The 27138-nt window shown below is 30.2% G+C and overlaps 3 protein-coding genes across 13 annotated transcripts in view; 1 reads left to right on the top strand and 2 right to left on the bottom strand.

Moving 5' to 3' along the window:
- The window catches only part of LOC122712798 (protein kinase C and casein kinase substrate in neurons protein 2), a 55763-nt gene extending 41897 nt beyond the window's left edge, over positions 1-13866 (bottom strand). For 2 of the 6 annotated variants that reach the window (XM_043932726.1, XM_043932736.1), the window contains exon 1: positions 13630-13863. The gene's annotated coding sequence lies outside the window, so the exon portion shown is untranslated. Of the gene's footprint in view, positions 1-13629 lie in introns of all 6 variants that reach the window. The other 4 variants (XM_043932753.1, XM_043932711.1, XM_043932744.1 and 1 more) reach the window with 4 other exon arrangements.
- A 776-nt stretch (positions 13867-14642) lies between these two features.
- Positions 14643-22558, top strand: LOC122714088 (RING finger protein 121). Of its 2 annotated transcripts, none has more exons than XM_043935121.1 (9): positions 14643-14735; positions 15112-15146; positions 15219-15360; positions 15441-15595; positions 15701-15929; positions 16005-16240; positions 16332-16448; positions 18510-18602; positions 18692-22558. In XM_043935121.1, the coding sequence occupies exons 1-8, from the start codon at positions 14709-14711 to the stop codon at positions 18583-18585; spliced, it is 1017 nt and encodes a 338-aa protein (XP_043791056.1). In that variant the 5' UTR covers positions 14643-14708; the 3' UTR covers positions 18586-18602; positions 18692-22558. The 2 variants fall into 2 exon arrangements, with proteins under 2 accessions (XP_043791056.1, XP_043791048.1); XM_043935113.1 differs by having other exon boundaries at positions 18676-22558.
- Positions 22559-22567: 9 nt separating this feature from the next.
- The window catches only part of LOC122714048 (teneurin-m), a 604012-nt gene continuing 599441 nt past the window's right edge, over positions 22568-27138 (bottom strand). For all 5 annotated transcript variants that reach the window (XM_043935045.1, XM_043935059.1, XM_043935052.1 and 2 more), the window contains 2 exons: positions 26307-27060; positions 22568-26027 (listed from right to left, as the gene is read on the bottom strand). In XM_043935045.1, coding sequence (XP_043790980.1) covers positions 24539-26027; positions 26307-27060 — 2243 coding nt within the window. In that variant the 3' untranslated portion in view covers positions 22568-24538. The remainder of the gene's footprint in view (positions 26028-26306; positions 27061-27138) is intronic.

The raw sequence follows: 27138 nt of genomic DNA, 5'->3' as shown, positions 1-27138 counted from the left end.
TTTTTTTTTTTTTTTTTTTTTTTTTTTTGCGTGAACCGATAATAATACATGCATAATCTTACGTAACGGTTGCAATGTAGGTCGCACAAATTGTTAGAACCACTTGGAAGAAGTCTTCTTTCGTTTCTTTTCGTTCAAAGACACGCATACATACCTGGTAATCTGTAACCTCGTTAATGCAATTATTAATCAAAGAAATTTTAAATCTCTCGTTGAAATATCTATCTTTGTATTACAATATAAAAATAAAAAAAAGATATTTTATTACTTGTATATATTATTATACTGTTTATTACTTTTATCAATTCTTATTCCTTTTTTCGCAATTTAATTCCACCATTTAATTCCATTTTTGGCAAACAAAAAAAAATGGAACGATTCTTTCTTAAATTTATATAAAGTTTAAGTAAGAAAAAAAAAAAATTTATTTTCATTAATCGTGCGATTGTTCCCTGAATATTTCCATCTTCTCAGAACGAAAAGATTTTACATATGAATATAAAGAAGAAGAAGAAGAAGGAGAAGAAAAAGAAACGTGATACAAAATCAAGCGATTTTTTTAACGTTTATGCAATTTAAGTAAAGAAAGACTCGGATGATGTAGCAGAGTTAATAATGAAACGTTGTTCAGGTAAACGCGGGACGTTAACGATGTAAAAAGCTGTCTGAAATTACGTTGAATGCCGTGTCCGTGTAAGAAACGTTAATATTTTCTTGCGCATCTAAGAAAAGTTATTTCCGTGGCCGGATGAAGTCGAGACGTTGGAATCTAATCGGAAAACATCGCACGTTGAAGGAAAGCCTTCAGCCTGACTAACAGTTTCGCGGATAGTTTCATCACCTTTCTTTCGAGAGAAGATAAATATTTTATTTCCAACGCGTCGAAAAAAAGAAAAGGAAAGAATTTCGTTCGAATAGGCGTGAAAAAAGATCCATCCGATCCCTCCACATAGAATTTGTTGAATATATTTTTCTTACAACTTCGAAGTGATCGAGCAGAATTGTGCCTCTCCATTTAAAATCTTATTTGCAATGCGCCGATGAAAACGGATACTTTCTTTCTGACCTGAGACGAGTATCGCTATTGGCTATCGATCGCGTACATGATTCGAGAAGTTCGAGAATATTGAGAATAATGAATATTTTTCTGATGAATAATGTCGAATATTTTTCTGATTAATTTTGAAAATGAAAAACTTTGAAGAAAGTTAAATAAAATTGTCTAGTTTGGTGATTCTTCCTTAACAAGATTTTAATCGAGAAAAATCTTAAAAACTGCGTATTTTATACGTGCTTAAAAAATGTTGATTAAAATCTACCTTTTAAGTGCTTCGTCCTTAAAACACTGTGCACATAACTAATAATTATATTCTTATTTAACATTTTATTTCGTCGTATAAATCACGCAAAAATGAATATATAATATACAAATTTTTCTGATCGAAATCTTACTTTCACGATAAAAACAACAACAACAAAATTTAACGATATTATGAAAATCGAAAAAAACAAATCGCGAGAATTTTAAAAACTCACCGATCCTCCCCCCCTAAAATGCTACTATTATTGAATCAATTAAGATAATTTCTCCTCGTTATCGACCGTAGCGACGAAAAAAGAGCTCGCCTTCCGGCGATCAGAAGTCTCCATCAGATTCGTCCAACCGTGTTAACGATCCGCTTCTGAAACAGTGCTATTGGGCGGAAATGGATCGACAGCGGAGATTAATTAGCGCGAGATCGCGATCGCACGATCGATGGAATTTGGGACAAGTTCAGAGTTGGATAGAGGAGGGTTCGGAAGGTCGAAGGTTAAAAGAGAGAACCCGTTAAGTGAGAAAAGTTGCTCCAAGGCGAAATCTTTCCACGTTGCGAACGCATGCCAATCTCTCGCCTCGTCCGCTTTTTCCCTTGTTTTTGAGCAGCCCGTTTAAGAGACAACGATGGCTCTTACGATTTATTTTATCGTCAAATCGAAAAAAAAAAATGTAATATAAATTCCTTTATTGACGAGAAGAAGATGAAAATTCGATTTCGAGAAATAAATAATTTTTAACGACGTTGAAATTTTAATTTTCTGTTAATCCTTCTCCACGCGTGTTTCTTTATCATTAGCGCGAGACGAAAGTGTTTTAACAGGAGGAGATGATTTTAATGTCCAGGAGAAAGATTTTGCGTTATTGCGGTTGGATAAAAATAGCGTTTGGAATTTGCACTTTCTTCGTTGTTTCAATAGCAAAGAGGATATTTTTGTATGCCCGGTGAAAGTTTTACTTTTGCTAGTTGTTCTACGCTAACACGATGGAACGTGTTAATTGCAGAAAGAATTGCAAATAAAATTTTGCAGTCGTTGTGACAACTTGCTTCGAAGAATTTCTGCTATAATTTCCGTATTATTAAAATAATTTCTATTAAAAAAAAATTCCGATATTTCTTCTTCTTATCATCTTTCGATGAAAAATTGAACGACAAATTTTCTTTTATATTTGTCCATTTCACAAATTAATTAACCAGTTATTATCCCAAATTATCTCGAAATAATTTTTCTTTTAAAAGCGTATATAACGAGCAAATATTTCTCTTTTATAATAATTAACAACAATAATTATTACGACTAAAAACAATCCCGTCCCTTTTGCTCCTGACCCATTCCATCCTGGCCAGATATGCTCTCATTCATTTCCACCATTCTTCTGTGCACCGTTGCACTCGATGGATTATTATCCATCCAACCACTTTTACAACGCGTGTAAAAATTCCATCCACGTTTCCCTCCATATAAATTCGTCTCCATTACACAGATCGAGAGACCAAATCAATCAAATGAAATTGTTTGAACAAGCAACGATATGTATATATAATATATATATATAATATAATATAAATATATAATATAATATATATATATATTATTTATCAGATTATTTATTAAATCTTGATGCAGTTATAATCATTTGTGGATCTTTTAAAAAAAAAATATCAACCATCATTCTTCCTAATAATTTAATAATTATTTCTCTGAAACTTATTCGTCTCCATTGAATCTTCTTCTTTGACTTTAGATCATTCGATATTCGTATATTCGATACACGAAAGAAAGATCGTAAGAAAGATTGATCGAACCATATTAATTCATAAAAAAAAAAAATTTATATATTATATTATATATATATAAAATACACGATACACTCTAATGTATAAAAATGGATCGAAAATATTCTATTATTCTGTGTACGCGATTAAGTAATAAAGAGCGTTGGAAAAATAAATATAAGGGAATAAATATATACGTTTATAGTACGAATAGAATGAACACGTGCCACGCTAACCATTAAAACTTAACGGCGCGTATATCCGCGAAAATCGAATATGGAAGGCGATACCCGCCTCTGTTAAGCGTTAAATATAATTAATATAGGCCTAATTAATGTCCGAGGAACCGGTGGAGAAGATATACGGATCCATTGGGATTACGCAATTATAAAACAGCGCTGGAATATCGAATAATTGACTTTTAAAGAACGCGATGATAAAAGGCATTAGAACGTGACGCGTTCTGTTATCTATCTAGCGGAAAAAAAGAAAAAAGAACGAGCGGTTAAATGAATTTTCCGTGACGTGTCGCTGTCACTGGTGGAAGGAAGCGTATACGTTGCTAATCGAAGCTAAGCGTTTTCATACGTTGTGTTATAATCCACAGGGAGTTTAGTGAGTTTCAAGTTAAATTTTGACGCTTTTAATTTAATCGGCTCGAATGAAAAAAGAAATTTTTTTTTTTTTATGGATCAATATGATTCGATCAATCTTTCTTACGATCTTTCTTTCTTCTCGTGTATTCGAATATACGAATAATCTAAAGTCAAAGAAGAAGGTTCAATGGAGACGAATAAGTTTCAGAGAAATAATTATTAAATTATTAGGAAGAATGATGGTTGATATTTTTTTTTTAAAAGATCCACAGATGATTATAACTGCATCAAGATTTTATATATAAATAATCTGATGTTGTGTTCAAGAGTATCAGAAGTAATTTCGTATTATCTCGTCTTATTTTGTAAACTAGGCACGCTCAAATGAAAATATGTTAAAATGCGTTATTATAAATTCTATATTGGTGCAACGTTATTATTCAAAACTTTTGATTTATGATAAAAAAAGGAAAACTTACAAGAAATTTTATTTGCTTTATATTTACAATATTCGAGAGAAACGTTATTCCAGTTAATTAATAATTAAAATTGTACGCGTAATTTTGTTTCGAACCACTGATTTCGTTCTACAATATTCCCTTAATTTTCCTCATTTTCTAAAAGGAAAACGATATATAATAATATACTTATTATTACGAAGAACCACGGGTCGTGCTGTGAAGCGAAAAAAAAAAAAAAAAAAACAAAAATTTCGATCAAACAATCGGATGCAAATCCATTAATCAAATTCCATTAATATCCCCTTTCATCTTATGTCATTCTACGAAAGGTTAATAAATAATTATTCCATCCCATATTTCCATATTTTTCAAATTAAAACATAATTATTCGCGGAAAATCGTAAATCATATTTCAAAGCGAGAAAAACGTAGAATTTCAATCGAATAATTGCACTTTCGCATGAAGACTCATCAAATTTCATTAATTTCTTCCTTTATCATATATATATATATATACATATACAGTTAAGATATCGTTGGAGCATAGTCGAGATGTCTATCGTGCATTAACGAGCCTTCTTGCTAATCGCTGATACTCGTGCAACTTTTAATTAATTTTTCCTCCTTCTTTCTCTCCTCTACGTTTCACGTTTCGTTTGTGATTCCCTGCCTTGAGCAGATAGACAGAAGAATGTGGAGAAGAAAAGACCCGTGGTCGTAACTCATCCTACGTGTATCCCTTTATATTTTCTATCGTTTAACGAGAAACCGTTTCATTAAACTCGCGAGTTGAATTTTTAAAAAGTCATTTCACGTACGAATAAAATAAAGAACGAATAAATCGTGCCTTAATAACAGTAATTGTTGCTTAATCTTTTTCCACGTACGTTGAATTTCCTGTTTAACCTTACATCCAAGATTTCAATCTCTAATTCGTAGTAGATACGAGATGTGATCAAGATGAGAAAATAAGGATCGAAGGATGAGTTAGAGAGAGAGAGAGAGAGGGAGAAGGAGTGTCTTTATTACGTCCTATTCTTCCCGTAATCGGTACTACAATGGATACGAATGAGGAGGAACGTGAATGAATAATTGTTCGCCTTTGACGAATATAACTATGATGGGGGAAACGTTGGCCTTTACACTCGATATATAACCTTTGAAATATCGGATAATAATCGATTATCCAGCGCAATATGGCGGCAAGAATTTCGAATTGAATTCCAAGGTATACTGTAAATAAGGTTAGCGGGATCAATAATGACAAAGAGGAAATTAATATAAGCGTGACAAATGATGTCTCAATTTTGTAATTGCAAATCTACGATTTATATAATACTCGTGTTATATATAACAATAACATCGAATATCTCTCGAGAGACGACGATGGGTATTCGGTTTATTTTTTGATTATTTTTTGCAAGGAAATTCTTATCGATGTAAATAGATATATTTACATTTTTTTTCGAATTAAAATAATATATATATATATATTAATTTATATGTATTTACAGAATCATAAGATAGAATCTGGCTATCGTAAACATATCCTACCATTTGATATACATATACGCGTGAATAAAAGGTTTCCATTCTCACATAATTTATCAACATTATTTGAACATGAAAACAACGTAACAATGTATTAAAAATACACGAATATCAGATTCAGATGTTGAATAATAAAATAGTCTTATCCGTTCATTATTTTCTCAATTACCAGATGATGAAAATATTCAAATAAATTGAATATTTTCTATTTTTCTCTCCAACAATGGTCGCAACAATTTTGTAATTTTTATTGCCGTGTGACACAGATAAGATTGAGGAGTGAAATCAAGAGAGAAGGGGAACAAGGGAGAATTAAGAAAAGAAGGAAGAAGGGAAACACGAAGATACATCTCCTACTCGTTTTCTCATTAATGTTAAATCATGCACACGATGGTGTCGCTGATGAAGCAGAAAATTCGTTAGCTCGATGAACTAATCGACCATCATCGATCGCCTATTACGTTCGAATTATTTTTCGAACGTATGATCGATCAAGTTCTCGCTCTCTTGTATATAAATTATGTCATTAATCCAATTAACCCTGGATGAAATTATATTTCCGCCTCGATACAATTACCCGTGATAATTTCTATTTTTACACTTTGGCAATTGATTGATCGTCTTTTTTTTTTTTTTATGCTCGTGGACCAATTAATCGAGCACAATGGATACACTAAAGAAGCTGATGGAACGGAATTATTCGTGTTTAGAAAGTTATAATGAGGATTGTAGCGAAATTGAATAGGAACAAAGGTCGTACGGAAGATGAAAGAGTTTATCGTTTATTCCTTTTATTCTTTTCACTCTCTCCTTCTCTCTCCTTGTTCTTCTACGAAAAACTTTCGATAAGTCGCTTATTTCCATCGTCAAAGCGAAATTAAATATAGAAATACACTTTTACACCGTTTTTCTACCGTTTCCTCTGTTATTTTTTCAATTAAAAATATATATATATATATATATATAAAAAGAAGATATATATTTTTCATTTATTCTATATTTCATTATATTTCTTCTTCTTTTTTTTTTTTTTTTTTTGGTAAATCTTAAATTAATCGTTACGTGTAGAAGATTAATTTTTAAACATGACGTTAGCACTAAAAAAGTTAATTCGTGTTTTCAAAAGTTATTCAATTGTAGAATAAGATAATTATCCCGATCTATTCTAGCACACGCGATCACACGCGTTAAAAATGTTAAATTCCTAAGCAAGAAGGATTAATACTGGATTTGATTGACGGGTGTTCACGCGTGACTTCTAATATAGGCTGGCGTTCGTTTGCCTTTCTACTCGAGGCTCGTTTCGTGCATCGCAATTTCTATGCAGAAAGCAGGCCCGTAAATAAACGGTTGCGTTTCGATCGATTCTCTTGGCACAATTCTACGATGCGACCCTGTTGTCTATGATCTGTTATTAACACATTCCGCCCCGTGACCCATCGTGAACTTTTCATTCAATGATATATATCGGATTGGAAAATATTTCTATCGAATTGTTAAATTAAATCAAGACGATAAGAACAAATCTTTAATTATCTTTTCGATCTATATAATATTTTTAAAGTAAATATGTTTTCTCTCATATAATTAGTTTTTAGAACTCTGAAAACACGAAGAAAAAAATTGAAAAGAAATTAAAGGAGAGAAAAAAAAATAAATTATATTTTTTTTCTAGCAAAAAAAAAAAAAAATAATAAAAATTTCAATTTTTCCTATATGTATATATATATATATATATTTCAAACAAAAAGTATTGGTTTATTTTTGAAGGTATAAATGAAAAGTGAAAAATGTGTTTAAAATTGCGATCCAATATCGATCCAATATCCATGAGATATATTAGAACGATTAATTAAACGATTTATTAAAATTAACAAGGTATCCGCGCTTTCACAGGATGATCCATCCGAAGATCATCCTGTAATTATAAGTTTCGATAACGACCGAGAGCTTATATACGAAGGAGCAGCAATTTCACACATCGATAGAGGTTTCGATATGCCGCTCGTTTTGGAGAGAGTGCAATAGATTAGCAGGAAGAACTGCAAGAGAAAATCGAACAGCCACGATACACACACACACACACACACACACACACACACACACATTACACACCGTTTCCATTCGGATAACCTACTTTCGTTCCTCGGTATGTAGCCGTACCGTCTTCGGAAAGACATGTCATCGTTTCCACGGATTTATGCTTTCGTAACATTGATCTGATTTGGGTGATACACTTTTGCGGTGATACAAGTCGACCTAAAGTCGAGGATATCCTCCGTTTCACGTTGAATATAAGATAAGATGCGATTTTAGGTTAGGGACTTTCGTCCTTAGAGGTTATGTAATCTTATGCGTGAATTTGTGCCGATGAAATGATTTTTAAATGAACAAATTATTTTCTACAAAATGCGTTTGTAGAAAAGTGATTTTAATTCGAATATGTGAAAAGTAAAGACGAAATGATAAGTTGCCTTGAAAGAAATGTGTAAATAAGATAAATAAATACACGTGTAATTATAAGTGTAATGAATATTAATAGTTAAGCTACTAATATCATAATAGTCATTGGTCGTTGTAATGTTAAATATAATGGAAATATTATTGTGATAAATGTGTATTCGTTGCGAATAGCAATTCTTTTTGATTAATTTTATAATTAAATTTATATCGTTATATCGTTATATCGTTTGCCAAGAGATATAAGATAAATTGTTCTGTTTGATGGCTTCGGAATATTCTGATCGTTTTTATATAAAATAATATCTAACGTAATAGATATTTGTTAAAAAAAGAGTGAAAATATTGGTAAAAGCAATCGTTGGGATTGAAGGAATGTAATCGTTTTGAGGAAAACGATACGGTTTTTTCATTTTCTAAACGAATAAAGTATTATCCGTTTGGAAATGTACAGCTGTGAAAACCGATGAAAAATATATGTTCTTGAATAATTGATTTCGAGGATTAGATAAAAATTACAGGGGGAAAAATACCGACCTAGTTCTTAATTTTCTTCTCGGTATTATTTTCGTTTCTATATCCATATTCATTATTAATCATTGCTCGAATTGATTTTAACAGATTCGAATTTTCCATTCAAAGACAAAATTTGCTCATGAATATATATATATATATATATATATATTCAATATATTATCAACTTGTTTACTTGCTTTGACAGAATATTTAAATATCCATTCAAATTCACACGTATAAAAACAAGGAATACATATTTAATATTCTATGACCATACATATATACATATATTTATATACATATATTTATGTATATGGCTACCCATCCGAGAAATCAGTGATCCTTAAAATGAGAAACTGGGAAAGTACTTGGAATTGGAAACAGTGGAAAACCACTGTATTGATGAGAACAGTAACTATATGTACACTGGTTACAGGTAAAGTCTATGCAGGAATTAAAAGTTACCAAGTGATCCAGAAAATACCAGTTTTATCAAAATAGAAATATAGAATTCGTTAGAATTAACATTACTGGTTTAAACTTTCTCGTGCCAATTTTCTTTACAGATCGGAATAGAAGTTTTTTTTACTTCTTTTCTTGATTATCATTTTTTTCTTCGTATCTTTCTAAAAACGGAAAAATTAATTTTTTGCATGTAAGCAGTACACGATACATGCATCACGCCATATAAAGAAAAAAAGGAAATGTACGTGGAATAAATCTGTATTGGTATCATTACGCAATGACAAACATTTTTCACATAGTCATCGATAAAAAAAAAAAATACAAATAAATCACGATCGAAAACGAAAGTAATTATATTTTACATTTTATTCGATAAACAAAATATTATATGTCAAATAATTCGAATAAGTTTTGAATGGAAAGTAGCCAATCGCGATAGCGATTGGTGGTTGGCATTTAATGACTTCATAGGTGCTAATCGCACAAATGTTCCGCATTCTTTGAATTATTACTTCATTGCACGCTTTTGTGTAATATACTAGTGTCACGAATTTACCTCGTAAATATTTTATATCGAATATTATTATCTTATATTAATATTAAAAACGGAAGTCAAAATCAATAATTTAAAAATATTTTATTATACTTGATAATAAATCTTGCACACTTAACTAAGATTAATTTATCAAAATAAAATATGTGAATATAATATGTATGTAATAATATAAACTCTCTAAAGAAAAAATACTAAAATTCCTAGGGATATATTACTAGATATATATATATTAGATATTTTCACGCGAAAAAAAATGTGAAAAATTTTTCTGTCGCTAAATAATCACGTCACGATAGTCATCACGATTGTATGCGTCATGGCGTGTGATCGAGGCCCTGGCAAAGTAAAATTCGATCGTAACAGCGAATCTGCTTTTCACTTTCCAACATTGACAACGATCTTTCTCCCGCTTATGAAGGAGAACGTATCTGTGAGAAAGAGAAATGAGATTTTGTTGGTACGTTTAATTGTTGAGCGCGGCTCGTGATTCGTGATCTTTCTCCCCTAGGCGAATCATTTCGATCGATCGAAAAAAGTGGAATCCTAGGGGAATTAGTGGTAACGTTAACGCTAGAATAACTCCGCATACCATCAGACGTTCCATTCGCGGTCGCGCTCAACATTACTCACGTAACGTCCTTTCGGATAGTTAATACGTGTTACGTGATTCGAGTATGTACAGAGTGTCTAAAAATTATCGTCACGCGAAACAGCGATCGATTGGCAACTTTAATATCTTAAATTTCATTAATGGCGTAACTCGAAAAATCGCATTGTATGACGTAATTCGAAAATCCTAAATTATTATAAAAAAATATAAAGGAATAAATAAAATTAAATATTTAAAAATAATTTATAACAGTTAGCTGTTAATTTATCAATTGTAATTTATAAATTTTAAATTGTAAATAAATTGTTGATATTTCAAATATCATACGATATAAGGTATGATACAATATTCATTTTATTTCATAATGTCTAAATATTAATTTAATATAGATCAAAAATGGCGACTATTCGAATGTTAATAATTTTTTATACAATTTAATGTATATATTATCTATGGTAAAAATGTCAAATGAATCAATATGTATGAATATAATCTGAATACAATAATTCTTTCTTGTTTTCTCACATTGTGAAATGACAATGCATATTTATATCATAAATAATATTTTATCTGATCTTCAACTTGTGATTTTTTTCATAACTTTTTACTTTTTGTAACTCGTATAGATTTGTTTCAATCGCTTCATTAATCGTACATTTTTATAAATATTTTTATTTATATTGCATTTTAGGGACATATTATATAAGATTAAAAATATCTAAAGAAAGTAAAAGAAAGCTTATCGAAAGCAAAGAAAATATCAAAGTAGAGCTAATTAGATCGATAAAATTAAATTTATGTTTAAAAGAGCATGCAAGAAGTCAATAAGTTCTTTATGTTAGATTTTCACTTTTTATGGGTTTATACGTAGCTATGGAATGAGAGATCGATTTCAACAGGTGGGCTTTCTAAGGTGGATTTATGCGAGAAATGATAAATGAGATGGAAGAAATTCGGGAAGGATACATCAATATGTAATAAAAAAGCATTAATTATATCAAAAAGATTATAATATAAATAATATAATAATATAATAATATATAATTATTATATATTATAGAATATTATTACATTATATTAAAAAAAAAATTTGTTTTTAAAGATAATAATTACGTTACGTAAAATTTTATCTCTTAATGCACTTATATTAAAAAATAATTGAAAAATAACTATAATTATTTAAATTAAATCATCAAATAGTTTGATGACAATTAATATTTTGAAAATACATACATAGTTGTTTGAAATAATACCAAATGATCATGGTTTCGTCAATGGTTAATATGTATCTTTTCATATAGTAAACATAGTACCGTGATTCATAACAATATATCTACGTGTCTCTAACTCATTTCCAGGATTCTATTACCACAAGCAAACCGCAATGACCGTTTCGATGTACTTACATATCCCGCACATGATATTCACTTTCATGCTCACGATATTGCTTTCAAATTTCTAATCGATGAATAGTTTGATCTTGTATCATTAAAAGAATTTAATGAAAAAAAAAAAATGTAGTTAATTTGAAATGATTCGTTTGAAAATTTATCTATTTTGAAAAATTATATTTTAGTTTTTTCAATTTTTCTTGATTAATAATTACGAAGAAAAAAATTCATAAGAATATTAATTATAATTTATCAATTTATTCAAATAATATATAAAATAATAATATAATCGATATTTAAAGAATTATTTAATATAATTTTTTATTTTTTTAATATTTTATTTAATATCGTAATAATTTCGAAATCGAATGATAATTATGATCTTAATAAAAACAATTTAGAATTGTATCATGCTATATAAATTAATTCAATTTAATTCAAAATTAATGAAGAAATAATATAACGTTGTGATCATGTTAACGTAAAAACAAAACGAAATGAATATTTGCTTGTATAATGTTTTATAAATAATTTATTTTAATCTAAATGCATTTTAAATATTCAAGGAAACATTATTTTGTAAAAATTTAAGAATTTAAATTCTCCGGTGTTTATATTTCTATTTTTATTTACAATTCTATTTTTAAAAAAACCGTTACTGAGGTCATTATCTGTTTACAAGTAACGTTCAAATATTATGTATCAGTCGGTAAAAGTAGTTTACACAAAATCATGCGGAAAAACAGTACAGTACGTATACTGAACAAGGAATGTGATAGCGCGAACCCTAAAGACGAGAACGTGGTGAGAGTACGGAAACTTGGATAGCCGCCAATTTATACAACATCCAAACAGTCTAGCTATGAGGATTTTGCTCCTTTCGAGTTCTTTGACTGATTCAATATAAAATAGAACGTAACTTACATTCAACATTTTTTGAGGATATGAATTAAATTAAATTTGACTTCAATTAATATTATTTTTTTCCTATTTGACTACTAATTAAATAATTATCAAATTAATCTTTATATATTTTTTCAAATAATTATTATTTTTGTTTAATATTATACTAGTCGCATACTAGTATATAATATGAATTATAACCTATATTAATTAAATCAGAATACGTCATTTTAAGATACCGATTGTTGATTTAAGTTGACATTTAAATTATGACAAATAATAAGATAGACAAGATAACATATACGTTTTCTAGAGAAAAATTCTAGAAACGTAGAAACAAATAAATGTGATTTATAATTCGTTATTTGATCTAGCAATCAGGTAGAAACCAAAAGTAAAACTATCGACCTAATTCATCTCTATTTCTTTGCCAAAGTATTACGTATTGACAACACTTTTCCGACATATCAAAACTACCTGTTAAAGAAGATGAACTAAAAAAGAATTTCCTACTAGATAACTTGTATGATTAGATTACAAGAGAGAAGAATAGTAGTTTCTTTCAGAGGTTAATGTTTTATTCACGAAAAATTTATTCGAAAAGAACTGTCAATTAATATATATTTTACAGCAAAATATTACTTAAAAGCTTAAAATATCTAAAATTTAATTCATATTATTTAATTTAATTCTATTTGAAAGTTATCGTTTAAAATAATAGAAACGATGGATGACAAAAAAAAATATAATTCGAAATAGCAATATTTGATAAGATATTAAATGTACAAAACATGTTTGTTTACTAAATAATTTTTTTAAATTTACATTGGTACTAAAATTCGTTTTTGTCAGATTACGCGAAATTGTCTGAATACACTTCTATATGTAACCTTTCATACAAGATGCGACATGTGAGTTTATTGACGATAATCCTCGTACAATCTGTTGGCAATATGTGCAATAATTTGACAAGCATAAAAAACCTTCGCGAAACATACGCTGTTTCTATATGCTATATTCTTACTCACTGAAAGCAATTCCTCGAGGCAAATGAACCGACGAGCGGCGATATCCTTTCGAAGCTTGGAAACTAACCAAAAATCGTATTCCGGTGTACGAAACGAAACCAATCACGACACTATATCACTCACTCAATCCGCAAACGGCGCGCGATCGGATGACACTTTCGACGCGCGATTTTACGACTGTGGAATTTCGTCACGTCGCGCGTTTTCTCAAGAAACGGTATAAACGCTCATATTGCTGCTTCGTAGAGTGAATTACCAGCTTCCCTCTCTGACCAGCAGCAATGGGCGTGGTTTAACTCCGAAATCATTCGAACTATTACGAATTCGTACGAACATTGGGTATTGGTAGATGGATAGGCCGATTCACATTCGTTCGAGAAATTTGTGACGAATCAGAATTGCGCGTACAATTTAAATTAAATATTTGTTATGCGATGTGATTAATTTATATAAAATAATATAATTTACAAGTTATCAAATATTATTAAACGAATTTGGCTTTACATGAATTTATATTCTATATAAAATGATATATCATATTAGATTTAAGAATATCTTTAAAATGTAAATATTATTAATATTTATTATTTTATTATAAAGATTTTTATAATTTAATTAATTAATTTTAACAAATTATTTACTTATTTTGATATTCTTGCAAGTTTTATATTATTATATTTATCAAATATAATTTTCACAAGTTGAATAACAGTTTTTCAATAGTCAGTTCAATATTTGTAACGTCATCAATATGGCTGAGAAAATGATTTTCAGCGCGAAAAATTAAAAAAAAATATATATACTCTTAGTTTTTGAAATTAAATTACTTTTTAGACTTTTTGTTTTATTTAATAATTTGATAATGATATATTTTATAAAAATACAATCTTGCTTATTATTTTTTATATGAATATTTTATTTTTATTAAGATTAAACAAAATTTATTATTATTAATTGTGAATATATCAGACTTGCACCATTGTGAATAGTACTTTACAATGTCTCCAAAGAATCTTTGCTATATTATGTCAATTTATTAAAATCTATTTTATAAGTGATAGTTTAATAAACTATTAAATATGCATTCACACGTACTCCCAAATAAGGTATAATATTATTAAAAAAAATATATATTGATATTATGTAAAATAGTAATGTACACGTAAGCCATGCTTACGCTAATATAACCTCCAAGGACTTATTTATTTTAATATAAGAATATGAATTTATATACCTGAGTAAATATTATGCTTTTTTTTTTATAATTACTATCACTCATTCAAATTTACTATTATTATTATTATTACTTATTGTGAAACAATGAATTGTATTTATTATAACATTTTTCGAATTTATTATTATTATTAGTATTATTATTATTATTATTATTATTATTATTATTATTGTTATTATTATTTATTGTGAAACAATGAATTGTATTTATTATAATATTTTTTTAAATAAATATATATTTTATTATAGAGTGAAGATGAGATGACTGTAGAAGAAAAATGGAGGTAAATATCAATTTAAAAAAATATCTATTGTTATAACAGTTTAGTTACAAAAGAAATATTTTAATATTCCAGAGTGCAACACATAAAAATGCACGAACAACATCAGGGACATGAATCTATGCATGCAGAAATGCTTCTTATTTTACTAGGAACATTATTAGTAGCACAAATTGTATTAGTTGAATGGAAGAAAATACATTATAAATCATATCAGGTAAATTACAAATTAATGTTTATTAACTAATTATTATTAATTAAATTTTAGTTTATCTGAAAGATTAAATGTTTTCTTAGCTTGTTACCTTAATTGCTATGTGGATTATTCCATTTGGATTAAGTTTAAAAAATCATTGGTGGAGGTTTATATTTTTTTGGTTAGTAACATCTTGTATAACAGGATTAATAGTTAGAAAAGCTGTTCAAAAACCTATAGCAGGTACAACACCAAGGTACTTTTACAATCTACTTTTATTTATTGAATATGTTTTTTATGCAACTTAATAAATTAAAAATATGTATGAATTTAATATTTTACTAAATTTCTATTATTTTAGATTGGTGTATAAATGGTTTCTTTTTATATATAAATTAAGTTATGTATTGGGTATAATAAGTTACATTATAATGTTAGCCACATTTTTTGGTTTACATTTAGTATTTGAAGTTAAACCACAAATATGGATGGATTGTGGTTTGCTTTTATTATTTTATGGTTTATACTTTGGAGTATTAGGAAGAGATGTTGCAGAAATATGTGCAGATAAAATGGCTTCACATATTGGGGTATGTATAAAGTAATTAAATAATGATTTATCTTATGTACAAAATAAAAAATGCAATATATTAAATAATTTGCAGTACTATGTACCAGGTCATATGCCAACAAGGACTTTAGAGCCTGGAGTGTGTGCAGTATGTGGTAATAGACTCTTGGTATCAGAAAATGAACCTGGTGTTATTGAAAACACATACAAACTTAGTTGTGAACATGTATTTCATGAATTTTGTATCAGAGGATGGTGCATTGTAGGAAAAAAACAAACGTGTCCATATTGCAAAGAAAAAGTCGATTTAAAGAAAATGTTTTACAATCCGTATCCTTTATTAAATCATATCTTTTATAAAAAAAATTATAATTGTAAATTTTTATTTATATATTTATATATTCCTTAATAATATATAAAGATGGGAACGACCTCATGTTTTATATGGTCAACTACTAGACTGGATTAGATGGTTAGTTGCTTGGCAACCATTAATTTTGTTTCTCGTTCAAGGTATCAATTGGGGCCTAGGCCTCGAGTAAGTAATATTGCAATAGGTTAATTAAATTGCACTTAAGACACCATTGTGTTTCTATAAAATTAATGATTTATTCATGTAAACAAATATCTGTTTGTATTTTTCTACACATAGCCGTTATTATATTTGTTATTTGTAACAACGAATTCTATTAGAAGTATATGATTCCAATCCAAGTTGTGATTAAAATTTTAATCCTATTTCGATATTAATATTGCATTCAGATTGCAGCATTATAAATAACTTGTTTTATATGATTAGAATATTTGCCATCATAGATGATGTAAAGATATAATAAGATATAAAATGCCATTTTTTCTGTATTGAAAGATTTACATAATTTATGTAACACTTAATAATAATTCTTCCACACAATTTTTTTTTACTATATATATAACAATTTAATAGTCTCTACTTTAATTAATTATATCTGAATGACTCATTTTTTATGACTGTATGACATTTACTAAATAATGTATTTTAATTTAAATATCCATTTTAAAATGCATATATGCATATAAATTGTGATTATCCGAATTAATAAAAATTTAATATAGTGCAAACATAACAAATAATTTTTCATTTTATATAATAAAAATAAATACTGATAATAAAAAAAAATTCTAATTTGAATTTATATGTATTAATATAAATTGAAATATATGATTTAAAAAATTAGATATGATATGTAAATTGTTTTAAAAGTTCAATTCGGATAATCCGTACTAAAATATTTGATTGTATTATATGTGTAGGAATTTTTAAACTGATATGAGAACTGATAGGAGCTTATTATACTATTTCTTTTGTCATTCCACTTCCTCATTTCAACTAGTCAATTTAAGTTTTCACCTTACGTAATTTAATTGCGTTCTATATAATATATTTATTGTCAGTGACTTTTTCTGAAAATGTACACTAATGTATTCTATATATCGTTTATAAAATCTTTTATCAATTATGAAATAATACTATTTCGTAAATTTTAAATTTACATATTAAAATATATTAAAATATTTCGTAAGCAAGTTGCTTTAATAGAAATAATTAAATAAGCTTGTCAAGAAAAAACTTTTATTTTATTTAATAAATAAAAAATCCAGAGGGAAAAAGTAGATTAGAAAATATTAAATACAATATTTCAAAAAAAGAGACAAAAAATCATATTTATTGAAATTATATTATTTATGATATTTATATAAGTTATACTTATATATGTTGTATTTTTTTTATTCTTTAAAATCTTTATAAATTCTTTATTTTTATTGGCAAAATAATTTTGCTTTTAAAATAACGTGGAAAGAAAAGAAATAGTGATATAGATCAAAAGAGATATTATATTGGAATAGTTTATTTCTTAATTTTAAAATCTTATTCAATCGTGTAATTATGTATTAATATCAAAATTTCTATGATAATAAATTTTTGAAAAGATTTTATGAGATTATCAAATTATATCTTACAAATATAGCATATTGCTCAACAAAAAAGAACTTTTATTTTATGAAAAGTTGGTGCGTTTTATTGCTATTAGAATATAATATAGAAATTTATAAAAAAAAATATGTACAAAATATTGTACCATTGTAAAATAAAAAAAATGTACACATTGTACGTATATTGTACAAAAATAAAATATAAAAATTCGATCGTATGACGATCAAATTTTCATAACTTAAAAATATAAAAAACTATATGAATCTTTTTTTTTAATTCATCTTTGTAAAATAAGCAAGCAATTGCACGACCATTGTAAATATTTCAGAAAATATATAAATTGTAAGATCCGAAATATAAAAAAAAAAACATTGTTCCGTAATAAATAATGTACAAAAATATATCAAATTCATGTAAAATTTATTTCTCATCAATAAAGATTATAAAACAGTCGATCGGTAGGAACTATTAACAATTAGAATTTACTTTTCAATCATTAAGCATTAGATTCCATCTCCTAATCTCTCCTCGACTCATTACTACTTCAACACGGTTAATCAAGCAGAATATCATTTTTTCTACTTTTGTTAATCTTTCTTTCGTTTTATTTTCTAATTTTTCCAGAGTGAAGCATGGTTTCGACAATGGAAACATGAATGTGAGTGGAAACTTAGACGAGACTGATATAAAAATACTATAATTCCTCAACTGTGCATCGTACGTATTTTGTATTTTGTTACAAAAAACTGAGTAAATTAAAAAAAATTTATGTGTTCTTTTGATAATTTAGCTTCATTGTTGCAAAGGATGCGCGTGTACTGTGACAGGTACAAAGTCTAAAGGAGGGATATGAATTTTATTGGACACGCAAAGAATCAAAGATTACGGATTTGTACAAAAGAGAGAGAGAAATAAACAATGACAACTCTGTCAGTGATGTTACTAAAAGTCTTTAATTTAATCTCTCATCATTATTCGTTAGCAAAAAAACAACTTTTATCACAACACGCATTCATAGGTACTTCTTCAGACCTTCGGACTTGTAGCGAGAGCACCTCAGATACATTTATATCTATATATTTATATAAATATTTATTTATACACTTACGTCTAAAAGCCTCTCGCTATTGTCATGGGAAGAAATTGTACGACAGGTAGAGACAAGAAAGGCGAGGTGTAAGAACATTTAACGGACGTGTCGTATAAACGGACCCGAACACGAATTTTAGAAATAAAAAAAAAACAATATGGATGACAAAGGATGTGAAACAATCGGTTTTGACAGAATTGGCTATTGATGGGTTCAGACGCCACGAATACGATGGGATCGACAGGATGGGTTAAAGGGCAGACAATCACAAACACGGGGAAATTTTATAGATATATTTATTGAGTACTTAGCGTGTAAGAGTATAGAATATATGTTACCTTATCAATTAAATATCATTACATGGTAATCATTATATAATGATGTAGTCTTTAAAATAAACCTCGCGCGGACAGACTACGCGTGTTGTGTATGTGTTTTCTTATTTTTTTTTTTGTGTTGTCGAAGAGATATATTTACATAATGATCGCAATAATTAATATGTACAATTCTTCACGAAAGGACAAAACGGAAAAAATTACAGAAAAACGGACGAACTGCAATCAGCGCCCGTAAAACGCGGCTCGAAAAGGCGTCCCATGGAACCTTCCTTCTAATTGTATTTATCCAATATTTCGCGCTCGCCAATTACGAATCATCGAAGGAAGGAATCATTCTTGTTTTTAATTCATTTTTTCTTTTTTGTTTTGTCTTCTTCTTTTTTTTTTTTTTTCATATCGTTTTTAAATCAATTCTTTCTCAGATACGAAAGTACGTGTAAAGGGCACTATTATTCGAAATTGATTGGTTTTTTTTTTCGTGGATGATGTGCCTCTTTGTATAAAAAATTATCGCTGCGTTAATATTTTGCGGAGATTTTAAAAAAATCGTCAATATCGATGTCGCGTATGTCCGATTCGCTTGATTCGCCGATTTTTTTATTTCGTCATGAGCAATAGAAAAAGCATCGTCATTTCGATTACCATTTTACGGAAACACGCTAGCCGAGATTCCTTCACAGTAATCGATAATGTCAAATTAAAAAAGAAAAAATATATATATATATATAAAACGTATCGAATTGTTCTATCAAACGTGTGCAGTTTCATACATGCATATGTACAAGAAGACACGTAAAAATCGATCATTGTTTCTACGTGTCACGTGGAAAAAAAGAAGAAAAACACAACGAGACACCGATCACGAACAAATATTTTCTCTTGGCCGTTTATTATGGCGACACGAAGTCTTTGAGAAAGAATTCGTTCGCTGTAAATGAAGAATAAAGAAACTATAAAAACGCGCACGAATTTCCCTTCAGCTATCATTTAACATAACTCGGTTTATATATTAATTTACTATAATAGCTCTCGCTCATTCTTTCTCACTCACTCACTACATTCGTCACATGAACGCTTCTCTTTTTTTACCTTACACACTTTCTCGCTCGTTCCTATCTCTCCCTCTCTTTCTCTCATCAGTCACATTAGATCTTTTTTCTTTTAGACATACACGATAGTTACGAAGTATTGCTTTCTTTTAGTCGCGTGCCGATCGCGGTTCGCCTTCCAACCGAGTCACAGCGGACGGTTTCCCGTCGACGGCGAAGATTCGTGTCGAGCGTAACAATTAATTTCGCACTTTGCCACGGGATAAAGCTTCCGCGAGAATTTTGCGATCTCTCTGTAAAAATTGGGAAGATCCATTCAACGATAGATGGATAAAATCGAATCAAATCAAATTGAAAAAATTCTTGAGTTCAGGACAAATTTTGTAATTGTATAATATAGTTATATAATATATAATATTTAAAAAATTAACGTGCTAATTTCTAGAAGCATAATTCTCACGGTGCTGTTTCGCTCAAAGGTGACCATGCGCTAAGCGTAAAGTTAACTCGAGTACGCAGGACCTTTTTAAACATATCATATTTCCGTTTCTTCTTTCTCTTATTCTCTTTCCCCTATTATTTCGCGCATAAACGAATACACATAGAAACGTGTCTTTTTCCCTTTCGTGGTATCTGTCGGCTCCCTCACGATTTCGAGAGCTTACACAAACCATTTGGATTGCATGCCGAGTATCTAAAACGCTATTACATTGCGAATGACAGGTAACGGCGAGTTAACGGACAAATCAGACAAGCGTCGTTTATGAATACGTGTCTCTCTTTAAATATCGATACAATATTCTCGAGAGGGAAACGATCGTCAAAATGTATAATGAAAAACAATGAAAAAATTAAGAATTTTTGCTACGCGAAAAGAGACCTGATGTTGATCGTAATGTGCGGTGAGAGTCAAGCCCGGAGTTGCTTATGGCTCAATGCTAAATGACTTCGAAAAGTAGGAATGAATGTAAAAACCCGTGTTAAAGTTACGATATATAAAGTTTGTGTATCGAGGAAATATCGAAAAACAGTGGATCACAGACTGATATGCCTCGTGTTACCCCGGGCTTTATCTCATCAATCAGATTCGAGAATGAAAAAAAAAATCGCGATAACGATCTAACGACGTACGAAAACGGAGACAATTCGAATGGAAATGGAATTGTCGCCGCATTTCGAAAAACGAAACAAAAACAAAAACGGTTTGAAAATGTTTTGAATTTCGGACGTGACGATCGATCGTTAAGCGATAAACAAAAGAATCGTTTTATAAATTCGAAAACGCACGTCGTTTAACCATCACTTTCCGTTACTTCGTAGAAAAATGCATTGTTTCTTAGAACGTGGACGCGAATCTACTATACTTGCGTGGGTTTGCGACACACTGGCTATACACAACGGATATGTACAGCGGCTTTTTTATCAATTTTTTTTTTCATTTATTGTTTAAGGTTCACCTAGCACACAAGTCTTAATACCGTTTTACTAAAATTCCTCGTTTAACTCGTCTAGTGTACGTTTACTTTGTTAATTATGATTATGTATATTTTTTTTGCTTTAAATTCATCCGTACAACTACCTGGAACACAACGTGGTTGAGCGACGTGGCTCGCACGTTGGCTCGCTATTTCTCTATTTTACGTTTCTATTTATACGTACGTATTATATCGCATCGTCTCATTCTCTCATTTCTTAGCTTTACTTTCTATGTCAATTTTTTGTTACTCTCTTTTTTTCTCTCCTCTCCTCCCTTTATATTTTGTCTCGTACCAAAACCATAGAACTTGACTTCTAAATTTTTATACGTCTTTTTTTATTTTTTTTTTTCTCTTTAATTATTTCATTTACTCAATACCGATAAACACCGATGAATTCAGTTTATACTCTTATAATAGAGAGGAGGTTTTTTTTTTTTTTTTTCTTAAAGAGGTTCTCATATCTCGATGAGGCGCAGGGTTGATTTCCACGGGACAATCCCACAGACACACGGTTACATAGGACATCTTTGACGACACAATTCAAAAAATAATTTTTCATTTTTAGTAGAAAGATAGGCGGGGTATTTCCGTACAATAGTATATTATATTATATCGTATTAATATTATTTCTTTTATTAGTTATTACTATTACCAGTATTAGTATTATCATATCATTATTACTATCATTATTATGTTATTATTATTACTTATATCGTTATCATTATCATTAATATTATTATTATTATTATTATTATATTATTATTATAATATTATATTATTATTATTATTATTATTATTGTTATTATTATTATTATTATTATTATCGTTATCATATTATTATTATTCCACCTGGACATTATTTTGACGGATCTCGTCATGACATTTTTTTTGCTCATCTATTGCTCGTCCCGTTACATCACGTTGTCATTGCTACCAGATCACGCGAGGTACTGACACGAGACATAAAATACACGATAACGAATTCCACGCCGAATTATTATAGCTTTAGTATGACACGTAAATGTTTTCATATCTATCAAATCTATTTATTTACACGTTTTCCCTCTCATTTTTAATGATAATATAATCGATAGTTCCAATTTTATTTTTTCGATCTAAAAAAATCGGATGTGATTACTTATTTTTTTTTACCGATTCTTCCAGGCGGATGTGTTTTACGGATACGTATCTTTTTTGCATTTTTTTGCGTGAATCGCATATATAAATCTATTAATCCAATTTCAATTCGATATATTTTTATCTTTTTCTTCTTAAAGAAAAATTATCATATTTCAAATTTTCTTAAAAAAGAAAAAAATATACTGCTTGATCAATTTGTCTATATCTTTTTCTATATATAGTGAGTATAGGTGTCTCGCGTGTTGTTCGTATATATGTGTATATTTTCCGTGTGTATGTCGCGTGTTCGGTACATACACACGCGCGCGTTTATTTCGCGAGTCGTGTGTCATGTAGTATACATATATAAAAGCATTATCGACAGTTTTCACTTAAGTTTACCGGTTCAATCATATATATATATATATATATATATATACATATATATAAATATATATGTATATATATATACATATATTATATATTATCTACACATTACGATAGTAGCTATATTTACAATCGCACATCTCGCACTAGCACACCACTTGCGTCATGTTAAAAATATTTGCTGTATATTTGTGTCGACGTATCTCTTTTTTTTGTTTCTTTTGCATTTATCATCTTGTTTCGTTCGTTCGCATGTTCCGCGACGATTTATAGGCGATATCGCGAAAGTATCATAGTATCTGCATAAATATAATCCCTTTCTATAAGAACGAAAACGCCCCGGATACGTCGGGATCGAAGCGTCCCGTTCGTGCCTACGTGCACGTCTCATTAGACCCTGTTGCATGAATACACCAAGCTCCGGATCGATCGATCACTCTGAAAGAACAGGAGTATCTTCTCTCCTCTCTCTTTCACGCACTCGCCCTCTATTTTCTTCCTTTTATTTCGTATGTCCTTTCTTTTTTATCTCAAATTTCATTATTCACGGACGGCACCTTGAACGTTCATGCACTTACTTCAATGTCTTAACACGTCAATTGCGAATAAGTATCATTTTCTTTGATTATGAATATAAACTAATCACCACATAACAAGCTTTTTCTTTTTCTTTTTTTTCTCGTGACTAGCTCAATCTTCTTCACGGATCACGATTTTTCCACAAACGTATATACATATATATATATATACTGTCGCCGAACAAACATCTTCGATCGTGCTGTCGACAAAAAAAAAATTATGAACACGATTGAATCACAAGCAACGCTATTATGGCACACCGAGCGGGATTTGCTACACACAAAATAAAAAAAACGGACAGCATCACCATATGATTCTCAAGCGGTTGATCGAAAGAATACATTTCTATTATTTTCATTCTTGTCCACCATCTTGATCACGAGTGCGGTAAGAGAACAGAGAGAACGATCGGGGAGAAAAGAGGTTAGACGGCACGTATATCGCTATCTCGATGAACCTTTCCTTTTTTTTCTTTTTATAATCGGCTCGATGGAACGAACGTTAGTCTTGTCTCTCTTCATTGTTCTTTCGGTATGTTTGTTCGCGGCGCGATTCACGTAGGTGCATGAATCAAGTCCCAAATAGCGTTACGATCCCGCGTCACATCCTCGAATCACGAGTCATGCCTGTGAATCCTATTACGCCTGTTCCCACTCTTCCGTCGTTTTCTTTTTGTATCTCTGGTGAACGCTACGTTACCAGGATCATCGGCTAATTGTGGATATCTGTGTACACTGTGAATATCGACGCCCTCGTAACCGCTTACCGTACCTCGACTAATTAGTTCATCCTTTTCTTCTTTCGACCAATCACCTCTACCTTGGAAACCAGCCATTACGAGCTGCTTCTCAATTTCCCAGGCTCTTTCCACTGCTCTTTTGTGAGCGTGTTTTAATATTCTATGCCTTTCTTGTTCAGGATCCGCTCCGTACTTAATCACAACAGCGGCGTCCGGATTGTGTAACCTCAATTCTTTCCAAGTACCAGAGCCATGTTCTGTAGTTTCATGAGTAGAAACGTTAAACATCCCACCTAGACGACGAAGTTCTTCCATATCGTCACGAATCTTCAACGCGTTGTCCTTTACAAAGTAGAACACATCCTGGTCATGGACGCTAAAATGCAACGGCAGGAAATACGAATTGTTGAACACAGATGTCACTACATCCTGGACGACACTATTCACTCCATCTACTACACTAACGAGTGCTCGTCCACCGACACGAGACACCAGTATACCTTCTCCAAATACAGCGCGACGATGGGCTACGCGAGGAAGAAGATTTCTCGTCTTTGGTTCTAATTTGAGTAAGGGTTTGGGGACGAATCCTAAATCGGAAAATTTTTCGTGTACACGATTGACGATGCACTGTAAACCTGACATAACACCGAAGTCTGGCGTCAATTGTGGCGACGTAACTATAGCACTAGGTTGGTACACCATTTGTTTCATGTATTCGGAACCTAACATCGCGGAAATATCGTAACCATAAAGTTTCAACCAGCTACTTAAATCGGTCATGTACTCGACGTTTTGTTTAAAATTGATGGGATCGTTGTTACGGAAACGATAGATGAAAATATCCGTTGGAGTGGTGAGCTCGTTTGCCATTTGTTCCCACGCAGGTGTCATCCATTGTCCAACGGTCGGATCGTATAGTCTTTTATTTAAGTAGACTAATTTTGTATTCGGATCGAGAAGACCACCGTGGAAATCGATAGGAAGATAGAAATCTGGATTGGTATCTTTGATTATCTTTCCAAATGGTGTACGTCTCATTTCCTTGATCAGATTTCCATTAGTGTCGAACAGCGCCAAAGGGGAGCCATTTTGATCAGTTGCCACGTAGAACCTTTGCTCAGACGTTTCTACTGTCATGAGGAAATTGCGGGAATCGTAGAGGAACCGGAATGTTTTCGAGGACTTGGGGAAGTGAATATGTGTGATCAGATCCGGCGTCTTCGGGTTCGCGTAGAAAAATTGCGTAATATTTTCGCGATCATCATTCCAAGCTACTAATCGACCACGATCATCATAGAAATACCATATCTGGAATTTCTTGTGTTCTGATGCATGAATCAACTGGCCACGTGAGTTGTATCTGTACAAAAAAACAATAATACAAAAATATAATAATTATTGATTATTTTAAAGATAATAATAATAATTAGCTATATTATTATTCCATATTTTGAAAATAGTTAGAATAAATGAATTTTATGTCATATTAATCAATAATATGACGACAATTTATATGTTAGTAAAAATGAAATTTTCAACACATTCGTGATAATATTTTTTTCACGAATTACTCTTTCTTTTGAATACGAAACGTATTGAAAGATAATTATGCTCGCTTAAAAATAATTTTTAAACAAACCTGTATTTGTGCTCTCCTCGAATAACGACGAAGCCCCGTCCATCGTAAGAATTAAATTCGACGTCGCCATATTGAACAACACGATCCCCACTATCATATCCCAATGCGATTTTTTCATTATGCTCCGTGACACCTATCACGTTACCATTTTCATCATACGCGTATTGCCAATTATTTTCCGTATCTGCTACTTCCAATACATGTCCATCAGCATTGTACGTTATCTTCTCCATCTTGGTCCATTCCTTCTTTTCCATGGCATCTTTTCCAATAGAGAGTTTTCTCATCTTTATACGATTTCTATTATCATATTCAAGTTCCATACGGAACACGTCCAACGATCGAATGTTCATTAAAACTGCCTTAACTCGGCCATGTTCGTCGTAATCAGTGACAGTGAAGAATTGTTTGCTACTATCTTGCATTACAGATCTGTTGAACAGATTTCTATATATTCTGAGATCTCCTACGCCTTCTAATATTCCAAGGTTTTGATTGTATTTTAACCGTAATTGAGGAAGCTGTTTGCCATTGATATCAACCTCGATACCCGATATTCGAGCGTTACCATCGTATTGGTAGCGGTAACGCGCGTTATCCAAACCACTCTTACTACCGAATTTAATCTTCTCATCTTTGACAATTCCTGCATGATATTTATATTCAATACGCATTTCGAAATTTGGTTCATTGATATCGATGCTGTGGACTAGACTTGTGGTTTCTTGATAGGTGTAGTGTATCGAAGATAGTCCTGTACAAATATATTTAATATTTAATAAATTTAATGAAATTCTATAAATTTTCTACACTATCTATATATTTTATATAT

Source organism: Apis laboriosa, unplaced genomic scaffold (assembly GCF_014066325.1).
Source record: "Apis laboriosa isolate Shangri-la unplaced genomic scaffold, ASM1406632v1 scaffold112_cov148, whole genome shotgun sequence".
NCBI classification, from domain to species: domain Eukaryota; kingdom Metazoa; phylum Arthropoda; class Insecta; order Hymenoptera; family Apidae; genus Apis; species Apis laboriosa.
This window is presented reverse-complemented; position numbering and strand designations above follow the sequence as displayed.

What these genes read in the sequence shown, in the direction of transcription:
- LOC122714088 (XM_043935121.1), top strand. Translation starts at nt 14,709, where the DNA reads ATGCATTCACACGTACTCCCAAATAAG. An exon ending in ATAGCAGGTACAACACCAAG is followed by an intron (nt 15,596 to 15,700) that starts GTACTTTTACAA and finishes CTATTATTTTAG; the next exon opens with ATTGGTGTATAAATGGTTTC. An exon ending in AAGAAAATGTTTTACAATCC is followed by an intron (nt 16,241 to 16,331) that starts GTATCCTTTATT and finishes TAATATATAAAG; the next exon opens with ATGGGAACGACCTCATGTTT.